At 35.5% G+C, this 14,743-nt stretch overlaps 1 protein-coding gene across 1 annotated transcript in view; it reads right to left on the bottom strand.

Moving 5' to 3' along the window:
- Nucleotides 1–14,743, bottom strand: part of SHOC1 (shortage in chiasmata 1) — a 53,192-nt gene that overhangs the window by 11,752 nt on the left and 26,697 nt on the right. Inside the window, exons 16-22 of the mRNA XM_088054350.1 lie at nucleotides 13,167–13,292; nucleotides 11,558–11,734; nucleotides 8,975–9,082; nucleotides 7,230–7,417; nucleotides 2,827–2,893; nucleotides 775–844; nucleotides 25–209 (exon numbers count right to left, since the gene is read on the bottom strand). Coding sequence (XP_087910476.1) covers nucleotides 25–209; nucleotides 775–844; nucleotides 2,827–2,893; nucleotides 7,230–7,417; nucleotides 8,975–9,082; nucleotides 11,558–11,734; nucleotides 13,167–13,292 — 921 coding nt within the window. The remainder of the gene's footprint in view (nucleotides 1–24; nucleotides 210–774; nucleotides 845–2,826; nucleotides 2,894–7,229; nucleotides 7,418–8,974; nucleotides 9,083–11,557; nucleotides 11,735–13,166; nucleotides 13,293–14,743) is intronic.

Here is a 14,743-nt window from a genome sequence, read left to right as displayed (position 1 = left end):
ATTACAATTCCGGAGAGCACTTACGCATTTGTATTGTTCCAGGGAGGGTGGTTTTAAAAGTCATGTAAGTAACACTCAGATTTTTGCACAGATTTTTCCAGCCAGAATTTTCAGAATAATCATATTCCATTACTAATGAGAAGTGTGTCCAAGGGAAGTCAGCTCCAATTTGCTGATTATGTACAATAACACAGGAATATCTACTAAGACTTAAAAAAACACAATAAAATATAAATAAAAATAAGTGTAGGTAGAATTACCCTCAGGACAAAATAAACTCAGTTTTACTTTGATGAATTCTAACTGCTTAAAGTCTGTTTACAAAAAATTATTTACCCTTCCTGGCTAAGTCTCCAACTCCTTTTAAAATTAATTGAAAAATCAAAATCTGTACTCTTCCTCCTATGGTTATCTGCCTGAAATATTTTATTTTACAGAAATGTAACTTGTCATTTCTTCTGTTATGCACTTTCACCACCGTTTTCTAAAATATGCCAAAATAATGTTTTTCTACTAAAAAAGTTTTCCTAAACAGGCAAAACAACATTTAAAGAATATACAATTGTTTGTTCCCTAAAGTTCCCCTAAGCCCCACCAAGCATTTTTCTAGAGTCGACAAAATTCTCAACTCTAAAAATGAAGCTGTAGGTTCATATCATGAAGACTTTACTCCAGACTGGAAAGCCCCATGGAAATGAACTAAAGTAACTGAAGTTTCATGAACCTTAGTCCTGACTAAAGAATTTGTTCTCAAGAATCAAGAATTTGACTTACTTGCTTATTATCTCTTTACAACTTAAAGGGCTTCCTTTCTTCTCAGAATTCAAATCCACAACTTTCAAACCTGCTTAAAAAAAATCAAAGTTTATGAAATAAATGAACCTCTATCACTATGAATCAACACACAACAGTAAGTAGCAAATGTGGAACAACACAGGTTATTAAAATTTCAAGTATTACATATTCTGTCTTGCTGAAGTCCTGTACAATTTCTGTTTGTATTGTACTGTTTGATGTAATGGTTTAGAAACTTCATTTTCAGAGCCCAAGGAAAAAGTAACACAAACAAATTTAATGTCTCACAAACTCACAACCCCATTACCTTAAAATGAAGTATTAAGGGGTAATACAAAAGGAAGCATATTTGCCCCTTTAATAAGTTTAATTTCTTTACACTTTTTATACATTTGAAATTTTAACTGGAAGATGTATCTAAGAAGGAATGTTGGTAGTAGACTGTAAGAGACAGTGGTGAGATGGGGACTACAGATGGCTCTTTATAATGCTGTTTATTCTATGGACTAGATTACAGCAAGGGGTTGTGGGTATTCCTACAGCTGCTGGCTATAGGCAAGCCATGTGTCCTGAAGCCCATTTAGTTTAGTTACAATGCATTATATCTCTTTCTTTTGCTGTGCATATTATTACATAACAACCAATCAGCATCATACACAATACCTTCACATTTACATGTATCCCATCAAAACGGCTAAATTTACCATACTATGTTAGTGACTAACCAATCATTTGAGTTAGTAATTAAATGTTAAACTTTGAAACTTGTTTTGCAGTGGAAAATTGTTTTTGCTTTGGTAAAAAAATATCTTTCTGTCTATGCTTTTTTACTTGGTAGAAAACATGATTTGTTTGAAGACCATGTAACCTGTCGGACTTTAGCCATAAAACCTCCTTCTAACTGACTAAACCTTTGTTCTAAACCTTCCAACTCGACTAAACCTTTGTTCTCTCAGCTGCTTCAGCAACAACTGGTCCTAAAAACATCTTTTATATATCAAAGCTTCCTTTCATTTCTAGAGAACCTTCTGCTAAGCATTCATATCACTAAAACTTTTCTGTTAAATTTTCGTCCTTCCCAGCACTACACAAGTGCCTATTTTCAAAAGTGTAGTTGGATTGACCTGTGTTTGCAACCAAGTCTTAAAACTTAAATTATCTTAATTTTCATTAAATATTATTATTAGCAAAAGCACTGTGAACATGCCTCCTCCCTTTCAAAACATTCTAAAAGATAGGCTTTCTTCTTTTAAGAGCACAGGAAATCTAACTTTATTTTAAAGGCAAAAGAACAGTACAATACACGATACTTCATAAGGTTCAAGCAAGTAGGATTTATGAAAATGGAATATAAAAAAATCAATATGAAAGGAAACATGTTTGTTTTACCAGCTGAATTTGCAGTGTTGAACAAGGTTGTACTTGTAAAATTACACACAGGTAAAATGTTGACATGACGAAAGTGCAAGTTGTATCAGTGGGGAGGTGGGATACTGGAAATAGTATATTTTTGCCTTGAGTTTCATAGATTGATACAGCTTATGCTGACATATTTAACAAATTAGCAAACAACATCAGCAACATATAGCTAAAGGAAAATATGATTTGTACCTGACTACTCATTCAAGGCTTTACGCTGGGGAGCTTAGTCAAGACTTTTAAAAAGAAAGCTTGTGACCAACAATGAACTAAAAACAATGAAACAATCTGACCAAGATAATGGATGCAAATATAATTAGGCTATGGGCTGTCCACAGTTTCTTCATGTTCTGTTAAAAAAATCTTTGACTCAACACAGAAATTACCACTCTCTTGCAATAGAACACATTAAAACAGAACCCTTAAATGGGAGAAAATAAAAGATAAAAGGATGATGGAAGAGTTGCAAAATATTAAACAGTATGAGAAAAGTATGTAGGAAGGCTCCTGATGAGAAGGAAGAAACACCTGCACGAAGTATTCAAACAGGAATGCAGCAATCTACAGAGTAACAGCCACTTTTTATATCAAAAAATCACATAAAATAATTACCTTCTATCCCAGATAATGAGTGAATGAAGGCAGCTTTTTCAGAGTCCATCCTTGTAATGATAAGTATCTGTATGAAGACAAGTAAAAGAAACTGTAGTAATGTTAATTTTTTTTTCTTTCAATCCACATACATCTTTCTTTCTCTTCTACATAGAACACACAAGATTGAATAAACAGATGGCAAAACCAGAAACTTTGGAGTTTTCCACAACAACAATTGTAGAATATCTCAAGTTGGAACCTATAAGGATAGAGTCCAACTGCCTGCTTCTCACAGGACTACTTAAAACTAAACCATATGACTATGTTCAAGATCTTCTTGAACTTGGACAGGCTTGGTACTTAACCACTCCTGTTACAGGGAAGACCACCCTCTAAGTGGAGAATCTTTTGCCTAATGTGCCTGAACATCCTCTGACACTGCTTCATTCCAGTTGCTGTGTCCTAGTTAGTGGTCACCGGAGGGAAGAGATATGCACCTTCCCCACTGCTGTTTCGCTTGAGGAAGGTGTAGGCTGTGAAGGGGTCACCCCTCAGCCTTCTCTTCCCCACAAGGAACAACAGAAGTGACCTTAGCTGCCCCTCCTCTTGCCCTCGAGACCTTCTACCATCTTGGTCCTCCTCTTCTGGACAGACAAAAGCAACAAGTTCGATATCCTACTTATATTGTGGCACCTAGACCTGCCCCCAGCACTCGAGGTGAGGTCTCCCCAGCTCAGAGCAGAGCAGGACAATCCCCTCCTTTGCCCGGCTGTGATGCTGGGCCTGATGCCCCTAAGGACATGAACTGGCCCTCCTGGCTGCCACGGCACTGCTGACTCAACTTGCAATTGACCCAGACTTCTGTTCCCTTCCCACTAGGCTCCAGTCTCTTCTTTCCCAATTTGTATGTATAAACATGATCGCCCCATCCCAGGTGGAGAATCTGGCACTCAGTCTCAGTACACTTTGTAGAGCTGGTGAGTGCTCAGCTCCCTAGTTTAATTTTTCTGTAAGGCCTTTCTATGCTCAAGACAGTCCACTGTTCCTCCTAATTTAGTGTCATCAGTAAAATCACTTAATACACTATTGATTCCTGTGTCCAGACAACTTATAAAAACATTTAAGAGCACTGTCTCTAAAACTGAGCCCTGAGGAGCACCATTGGTCACTGGCCACCAGCCAGTACTGCAATTCCATTCACTGTAATTCTTTGAGCTCAACCCACCAGTCAATTGCTCACCTAACCCAATATTATGGACTTGTCTACCTCTGTCATGAGCAGTTCATCTAGGATACTGTGAGAGACGATATTAAAAGCTTTGCTAAAATTAAAAACTATACTCACTGGCTTCCCTTGGTCAACTAGGTGGGTCACCTTGTCATAAGTGGGAAAACAAAGGAAATGAAGTTGGTTAAGTAGCACTTTTCCCTGAACACATGCTGGTTGCAGCCAATGACTGCATTGTCTTTCAAGAGTTGTTCAGTAACTCCCAGAATAAACTTTTCTATAATTTTAACAGGCACTGAAGTGGGATGGACAAGCCTGCAATTACCAGAGGCTTTCTTCTTTCCCTTCTTGAAAATTGAAACAACATTTAACACCTTCCAATCAACTGGGATCTCTCCAGGCTCCCAAGACTGTTGAAAAATAATGGGAAGAATTCCCACAATGATATTTTTGAGCTCCTTTAGAACCTTGGGATGAACCCCACTGGGCTCTATATGTCTATGCACATCCAGATGGAGTAGCAAGTTTCAAACAAGTTGAGGATTGGCTGGGATTTTAACATTATCCTCACAGTCTTCTAACACTGTGCTCTGGGGATTGAAGACAGAGACAAAACAAGGCATTGTTTTAATGCCTCTGCTTTGTCTATGTCCCTATCTGTGAGGTGACCAGCCTTGTTGAGCAACAGACCAATGTTATCTCTGATTTCTATTTTGCACTTGACTTATTTAAAAAAGCTCTTTTTGTCTTCCATCATGGTGTTGGCCAGCTTGAACTTCAGTTGAGCTTTGGCCATTTAAATTTTCTCCCTACAGGAGTGAAGAGCCTCTTTAAAGTCCCTTCATGTCACCTGTTTGTAAGTGACTTCCAAAGTCCATATATATTCCTTTTCCACCTAAGTTCTAGAAGATCCCTGCCTTGCTTGCTTGGCTTTTGACTTGCTTGGAATTGCCTGCTCCTGTACTCAAAAAGAATGCTACTTAAAGACACTATCTGAAGATATTATATCACATTATTACTATTGTACTAGACAGATCTGTCAAATTTGAAACACTATCCTTATGGAAAAAAAAACTTAAGCTGAAGATATCTAGAATTCAGCCTGCAAAGTACTGATGTACTGGAGAGAGGTACTGTATGTACTGCTGAACTAGTGAGAAAGATTTTTCCAATCTGTAGAAGAAGTCACGAAAGTGTTTCTGCCAGAGATACGAGACTTGTTAAATATTGCTTTAGACAAAAATGTTGAAAAGGATTAGAATCTACCAAACTAACAGTATTAAAAAGAATCCCCAACACAGAAGGTGTTTACCTTGTCCATCATTTCAACTGATACAAACTAAATACATACTACACTAAGTATATAAAGAAGAATATGTACCTACATACATGCACCATACTGTCTGATGGGTTGCTCACTGAACTTTTATGCCAACAGACACTTTTCATGGTGCACACAAGGTAAAATTTTTAAGAAGGCACATAGCATTGGCTCAGTCTTATGATTTACATACATAAGATAATCATATGTGTAAATATTAAAAGTGTGTTAGATCTTGTCAGAAAATAACTTCTGGTCAGACAATCATAAGGCAATCATAAGATTTCAATTTCCTTAAGTAGGTGCACAGAAGAACCAGTCAACAATCCACTGGCATCTTTATAAGCAGTTTTGGACAACTGCGTTTAAAAATGTAGACCTGCTTTTCCACACACAATTCAGCAGACTCATTATACAGTCACATGAGCTAGATGAAATTTTTAGTCATTTTGTATCTAATCATGAATACAAAAGATAATGAAACAAAGAGTAGAATTAATTTTTTTTCTAAATCAGCAGTAACTTCTTCCTTGCAAAGGAAATATCCCATTACAATCCTGCATCAATAACAACTTTGGCTAATAAAAGGATAATGAGACTATAATATTTCACATCATATTAACTGATATTGATGTGATATGATCGAACAGTAAATAGTTCATTGAGTACAACTTTTACTTCTTATTAAACTGGAATACTCCTTCTACCTAGACTGGCTCATAAAAACCTGTCTCTGAATGCTAGGAAACAGTAAGCAATTAGTAATTGTGAATAAAATAATATGTAACATAGTATTGCATGCATGTGGAACAACATCAGGTTCTCATATACCTCCTACAAAACAATCCTAGTATGACAAAGCAAAATGTGTTGCTCTTAAGAAGACAAAAAGAATGCAAAACTGTGTCAGTTGAAGGACAGACAAGACAATCAGTTGTTTCATTTTAATTTAAATCATAGAAGGGTGTATAATAAGGTATTATATTGTTCTTCTCAGCAAAATTTAATCATAAGATATTCAGAGCTCCCAGTGCAACTCTTAAACACAAGAAGAATAAATCCCCTGGAAGTAAAGTGTGGAAAGAAGCTAAAATAAACCTAAAGATCTTTTTTTGGCTGCGTTTAGGATCATAAATTCTATTCCAAACAGAACATTTTTAACACTACGCATTTCATTCTGTTTCCTAACATGATCAGTATTCTGTAAAGAAATAATAAATATTTTGCAAAGGAAAGTGGTGATTTTCACTGCATCGTATCACCCAAAATATTCACATATCAGAAAAGAGAATCTTTGGATAATCTGAATATCCTCCAGAACTCTCTCTTCCATGTCAAAGCTATCACTCACAGATAGTTTCTTCTTATATCATTCCAATGCCAGGAGGTTGGCTAGATACACGGCTTAACAGAAGTTATCTGTGGATGACAACATCCACACACTCCTTGGCATACATACACTCCAAGTCATGCCATTTAGGCACACATTCATGACTTGCACTATGATTCTCTCTGTGTCAGATGATTGATGCTTTCAAATAAAAGATTATACTATAATTTTCAGTAACTGATGTGATACAATATACTTATCAGGAAAACAAAACCACCTGCAACAAGATAAAGCCCTGGCAATGCTAAAACTCTTTTGCATGTTTTTAACACATGCAACAACAGGAGATTTGAGCAAACAAAAACTTGCATTGCTGTGACAGAGTTCTTAAAATTTATATTAGTCTTACTTAATAGATACCATGAGGTAATTATTATACTTTTTTTTCATAAACAAACCCTTGTTAAAACATAATTTTGCAATTATTCATGTTATCTGGAACAATTTTGTTTGTTAAGAGAAAGTGGTTACATTGTGTTAACCTTAACACTCTGTTTCTCTCCATAACTTTTCATCCAATTTAACATTTCACACTGAAGTGCTGTTATTTTGGGATGAGTTTCATGCTTTTTCTGGCTGCTGTACTGTATAATCTTCAACTGCCTCCAGATATTATTCAAACAGGATTCTAAAATGTTTTTATAGATATCCTTTGCCTTGGACAAATAACCTGTTAATAAAGCAACAAAAGAAGTAAATAAAGTGACAAAATATATTTGTCAAGCATCTGCACATCAATTTAAAATTTGTGTGAAGGTATCTTACACAAAAACAGAGGAAATTTTATGGCTCCTCCATATGGAAGGAGAATATGAGCACTAATTGGGTACACAAATGGTGTTTATAAAATTGCTCTACTTTATGTAGTATCTGCTATGTAACTCCAGATAGAATTATACAAAGATTGCATCCTAAAACTGCAGATGCTAGCAGCAACTCTTATATTTAACTAATCTGTATTGTTTATACTAACTAACAACAGTATTTCTATCACGGTTGTCTAAAGCTTGTTTGTCCTGTGTGTTTACCACTTGCCATATTACACAACTATTCTCAACTCTGAATGATGCCTTCTATGAATAAATGGTGAACAATGGGGTTATCTTAAAATGCATAAAAGAAGAAATACATCCAATATAACTACATGATGAATCACTGCTCATCAACACAATAGTGAAGACTACAAGGCCTACTTAGTATCTTGCTCAATTTTCTAATTTTTTTGTTATTTTACTTGTACAATTTCCTGTGTGAGCTGTTGCTCAGGTTTGGAAACACAGGTGCTTTTGTAATTCTGAAATATCATCTAGAGTGCTTCTGCTACAACAAACAGTCAAGGAAGAACTACCCATTTTTCTTCCTCCCATCCTTCTACATTATTTAGTGTAATGATAGAATTGTACTTGGGTTTCTACTTATATATTTGTTCTGTATTCTTCTTCCTACTCTTTTACTGCTAGAAATATTTAAGGAAATACAAAATAATATTTTTCCCTACAGTTCAGTTTATGGCAGATAAATTTTTACATTTGACATCAATTTTAAGGAAACACCATCCATCAAGGGATATTTCAGACTGAAGGTAGATGCTCTGAAGCAACTTTATCTCCTGTAAAGACAAAGGGAGTCTGACTTTCCTAGGACATTCATATACACTGACTTCAACTTCTTATGGATCTATCCTGACAGAGGTATCTGAAAATTCAAAATAGACAACTATGGGAATTTGACAAGCTCAGCATTATCATTTCAGGCATTAAGCTGGGTTACAATGGATTCTCATGTTCCAAATTTGAACAAGACCAGAAAAAGCTCCAAAAAAAGGGGGGTTCTATGTAAGTCCAGTGTTGTTAAAACTTCTTCCCTTGTGACATATTAGATAACATTTAAGATTTTGCTTAAGGTGCTCTCAGATTTAAGTAGTTCACTTCCATAGAGCCCAGCAATATTTTACTTGTAAAGTGTTTCACACACACAAAAGATGAAAGGACTTGACATTTTAACATGCTCCTCAGTTTCCACACAGAGATTCCAATGGAAATTTGTCATTCTGAGATAGAAGACATTATAAATGTGGAAGTTCTTAACAAATCCATGGAATAACATAAACACCGGTCTATTAGTCATGAACTGAGCATATACCCGATGGCAAATGTGAGGGATGGCCTGCACAACTTCCACAAATCTTTGGGTTTCTGGGTATCATTACTCAGTACTGAAAACAAACCTAGAGCTGTATCCAAGCCACAAGTTAGTAGCAAATCTCGAACTGTCACCAGCAGGTGTACCAGAGCAGCATGTCTGAACAGCATGATTTCCTTCTCATCTATTTTACCTTTACAAACAGAAGACAGAGGTGTGGTCTACATAAAATTTCACAAGTCACATTAGACATATATATATAGTCAGCTTAAAAGATCCTGGCATCTAAGCATTTTCGTTAAACACACTTAAACATAGATAAACTTCAAAGGTTAACCTTCAGATCTGGTGGTCTTGCCAAATAGCTTATAATATAGCATAACTTTTCTCAGGCCATCTGACCCAGAGCAGGTGGCACACAGGTGGTGTTTTTGAAAGGTGTGTACAGAGAGACAGTGCTTGTGGGACAAGGAGGGAACACATTGCTTTACTGATTTTAGTGTGGCAATTCTCTGCACCTAATTAATATCTCATGACAAGAATCTTCACCTTCAAGAAGGTAAATTTGAATGACATTTGCTTCTTCTTAGCCCTACACACATCATACAAATGTATGGGCTTCCTATTCCATATCATGTATCCATTTTGAATATGGATAGTACTATAGGACTTGATTGAACAGGAAGGAATTTCTAGTTGAAGACAGAAGGTAATTTTGGGAATTCCACACAAGTAATGGTTCACTTCATTATCATAAACCAGAAATTTTTGAAAACTCAACTACAGAGTAAGTCTGCTTAATAATAAAACACATATTTCAAAATACTAAAAAAGGTTGAAGAAGATCATTAAAGAATAAAATACTACAGCCGAAGGTGCATTCTAGGAGGAAAATAGTAGCTAGTTCTATGTACTGGGATTAACATAACTTTTAATTCAAAAAGGAAAGCAAAGCACTTGGGAAGGAAAAATCAATGTAAGGACACAGCATACAGAAGGACATAGCTGGAAACCCCAAGAAACACAAAGATCTCACAACTATTCTGCATCAAAAGACAGAAAGTCAATGTTCAGCTCTGTTAGTGAAGGACTACGTTCAGCTCTTTAAACCAATCACCATAACAACTCAGTGGGGAATACAGGTAAATTAGAAACAAAGTAACACAGTAAGAAACAGCTTCATGATGCAAGACTGGAGCACTTGGTGATATTTGCTGCGTAAAAGACCAGCAGGGGAATAGCAATCTGCTAATAGATCACTACCATCACAGTAAGTGATTGTTTCCTATGCTCACTCAGGGATTAAGGAGAAAATGTATCAGCATCCTCTGGAGTAAAGTGGAATACGACTGGATATTGTGAAACTATTTAAAACTGGGAAGGAAATAAAAGATGTTACCAGGAAGATTTCTGTATCTCTTACAGAGATAGAGAAATAGTCATTAGGAATGAATTGGATATTTTCTCTCTTGTTTCTGAAGACCTTTCAGCAAGAAATATTCTTACTTCCTTCTGCTGCTTTAGTTGGGGAAAAATGCAATTTCCATAGCATGTAAATGCATTTGAGAGGATGTAAGTTTTCTTAATCTTTAATTGAAATGCAGACTCTTACATATTTTTTCCTTGATTCAGAGAAGCAGTAGAAATTCTCTATATACTTTTCTCACTAATGTTTTCCTTTCTTGATTCACTGATACAGATATAGAGACCATATTTGTCCCTGATGTTTGTGAAGACAGTGTTTGCTTTTTTTGTAAACTCCCTCACATTAAGAGAGGGCTTCTGCTGACATTTTAATATGGTAATTCTATAGATCACAGGCTGTCATTCTGCAGGGCCAACTACAGTTTCTTCTTGTTTGCCTTCTTTCTCATTTGTGGTTTCATGGTCGTTAATGTTTTCATTGAGAAAATTCAGCACAGAAAGTGATGAAATTGCGACAAGAGTTTATTGCATAATTTGTGACATAATATAGACAGAAACTTGGCAGGTAGTAAACAGCCTAATATGAGCTGTACAACTCAAAAAATAACACAAAATACCAAGTGACTTTCTAAATGTTCCTCAAACAAGCCTCTATTTTGTTATGAAGTTTTCCTGACTCTCTCTTTACAGTCAAAAAATCTTTGTAAGGGGTCACTAACTTTGATGACTTTCCTTCTTGTTTTTCTGGTTTTACAGAGCTCTCCACATAAGAGAGAAATGAAGTCAGAAAGAAAACAAATTATTATGGATTCTTGTTGCTCCTAATTTCTAATATAGGCATAGTATTTGGCATCATGAAGGTGTGACAAAACATAGCTACTAAAAGAAAAGAAAAAAACCCCACATAAACAGCTTTGAATTTTAAAATCTGGCACGAGAAAAGATTAAACATTGTTTGCTATAGAAACAATATTTCTGAAGCATATGTAAAATCTTTTAAATTTAAATCCAATTAGACTACTTTTGTAATGCAATATTGACCTTAATAAACGTAACATTGAACAACAAGGAGACATGTTTGGAATAAAAGGAAATCAGTTGTAACTCTATAAGATATAATGTTAAAAGACTGATCATTAATTTATTTATAAATTATAATTTATAAAACATCTTGAACCTTCTGTCACCAATTGAATCTGTATTAGTTTTAAAGAAAAAAATAGATGTTGCTTAAAAGACATACCTTGTTGAAAATTATCACATATCACTTTCTCTTGCTGTTTTAAGAAAAACCTTGTATGATCAAATTTAACACTGTCAAAGCTCCAAGTAACAGAAGCAAGTACACCCAGATGTGTCAAATCCTTTAATACAGGGATGGCTGCTTCTTCCAAGAGGCAAAATGCCTGGAATTGGCTTTCTGGAAAACACAATGAACAAAACATACTAATGAAGTTTGGTTTCACACACCACAACTGGACACGAATATTCAAAAGACCTACCAAAACATTAACAACTTCATCTTGTTCATGAAAGCTGCAACATTAATGGAAAAAAGTTACTTGCCACAGAGCCTCCTGAGTGGTAGCAATCAGCTGATCTTCACAGCAGGTAAACACATTGTTCCATGCATTTCATAATATATGAAATTCCATGAGGAGAAGTTAGGATTTTTTATTCCTGTGACTCACACTAAGATTGTTCTACTATTCAATTGTTCTATAGTAGCCTGTTTCTACATCATAGTCATTTTCAAAATGCTAATTTGAAAAATGCTAATTATTTTTGTCTTGACTGCAGAAACGCTTTAAAATTTCTCCTCAATTGCATTACAGGAATTTTGCTTCAAAATTAATTAGAAAAAAGTAATTTAAAAATAAGCTTAAAGCTATGATTCCCATCTCAGGAACAGATGAGAAGACTACTCTTTCACTGGTTCTGCGAAAGAAAATCTTATTAAGCAGCACATGGGTTGGAATGAATGCATTTCCATGGAAAACCAACTAATCTGTGCTAAGCCTGAAATTTCCTAGGGCTGGGTATTTTTAATTTGAGGCTTTATAATAGCTTGGATAAATATTTTCTAGGTTCTCAACCATTTCTAGTGCATGAGAAAAGTGTTGTCCATTATGTTCTTTGATACAATGCATCTTACAACAGCTAGAGTTCAAGGGGTAAGGCCCAGTCATGTATGACACAAACCCATAGTTTATTTCTACTGTGCTAAAGACCTTTCCTATCAAAATGACTGCTGATCTCTTTCATCTCCATTTCTCATTTACTCAGACAGAAATGTGCAGAATAATAAACAGAAGGTACTGACTGGCATTAAGAGATTTCATGCCCGCTAATTTTGATCAGACATAACTCAAAGTCCAAGTTACTCTTTTCACCTTGCATGCAATTTGCTTTAGTCTTAAGATGGAGCTACATAGTTTGCTCTCACCTCTTTGCAAAATAAATATCCGTCTTGCTTCTGTTACTTGCAATACTTTCAGCCACAGAGAAGAGACTAAGTCTAATAATTTCTGTATTTGTTTGAGTAAAATTATTTAATATAAAATTCTATTGCAAAATTATGTAGAAGCACAGAATCACTAAGATCATTGAATTCAACAGTTAACCCAGCACCACCATGGCCCCAAATGCCACATGCTCCGGTTTTTTTAACACTTCCAGGGATGGTGAATCCACCACTACCTTGGGAAGCCAGTTTCTGACCACCCTTCCAATGAAGAAGTTTTTCCCAATATCCAATCTAAACCTCATCTGGTGCAGCTTGATGCCATTTCCTCTGGTCCTGTTACTTGTTACCTGGGAGAAGGTAAAGCAGTTCCAAAAATAGTGTATACCTGATGGTTGAATATTGACAGTGATACTGTCTTCATTCTCTGGAGATCTTTCCTCTGTTTTTACAGTCTCACAAAAAGAATCATCATCTTTGTGAACACACATATGCTGCTCTTCAGGCTGTACCACTAAATAATGGAACCACAAGTGAATATTTAGCTATAAATATCACAAAACTAGCTCAATGATTAATAAAACTGTTCTATAAATCACTCTAATGCAAAAATACTTTCAAATTAAGTTGTTTCTGTGACACATACATTTTCTCTTCATGATTTCTTTATTGTTTTCATGGGCTTTTACAGTACAAAAACCCTCAAGGCACAAAAACAGATTAGGCCTTGTCTGCCTTCACAGCCCAAGAAGTCAGGCATTATTATATTGCTCTTCCTAAGGGCAGAAATACAGAGCTGGGAGAGTTAAGGAGCTGGTACTACTGCTCTATAATATAGCTCCACAGGAAACCTCATATGACTTTATATGGAGAAAAAAACCATTCATGACAGAAAGATGCTGCTGACCACAAAGAGTTCAAATTATGAAAAATACAACATGAAGTGTGAGTAGAAAAGGTTAGACACTTTAAACCATGCAGAAAGAACATATAAGCTGCAAATGGAAAAAGAGAAAAAATTGCATATTGAAAATAATTTTTATTCTGTCTTCTAGATATCTTTTGAAACGTGCTAATACTTCTATGTGGCCTTTCCTTCTTCCTGATACCTACTGATGCAAGAGCTACAACTTCTAGCCACAAAACTTCTTCTCTTTATTTCTGATTATTTTTCTGGGAAAGGGGTTCTTATTGAATAAGAATATTCTTCTAAATATTACTGATTTTTCTACTTAAGAATGCCACTTTCCTCAGAAAACAAGATAATAATACAGAGACAGAAGGAAAAGAAGAACTGAATTTTTATTCTAGTTAACTCAGATTACTTGCCTTATTTTGAAAATATATCTGGGGTTTAAAATTAGATCATTGAATTGTTTCTACTACTTCCCTCCTGTGTATTTTCTAAACATTACACACAATGATATTTTAAAAAAATGAATCAAACAACGAAGAGGTCTACAACCACTGCTGGCCCTTCTAGCTTTCAGTAGTGCGACCCTTGACAAAAACTTTTCTTTATTGCAAAAGGATGCAATGATTTATATAATTTCTACATCGATGTGGCTTATCACAGACCCCTGTATTTTAATGGGTTCTCTAAATATCAGGCGTAATGGATCTGCGACACTGGGGTCTACCTGTACACATCCTAATCTGCACTGAATCTTCTTAAACCTCCTCAAGTCTATTGGTGAATGTGATACCTCATCCTTGTCAGGCGACGCAGTTCTGGTCAAGGCTCACTAGATGGCAGCATAAAACTTCAGGTACCTCGGTTTCTTATAAAATTTGGGTTATTGCTTTCTGACGCCATGAAAAGTTTCATGCATCTCTGACAGTGTCAGAAACACGTGAATTTTACCAAGAAATAATTACATACATAAGATTTCATAAGATTACAATTAAACAAATATCCCAATTCTACAGGAATTATTGCTGCTATTAAATTAAACCCCAGTAACA

The sequence above is a fragment of the Pseudopodoces humilis genome, chromosome 4 (genome assembly GCF_049639895.1).
Source record: "Pseudopodoces humilis isolate 2021_Gansu_Grassland_sample_001 chromosome 4, ASM4963989v1, whole genome shotgun sequence".
Classification (NCBI taxonomy): Eukaryota; Metazoa; Chordata; class Aves; order Passeriformes; family Paridae; genus Pseudopodoces; species Pseudopodoces humilis.
Note: the sequence above shows the minus strand (reverse complement) of the source record. Positions and strands in the feature narration are given on the sequence as shown.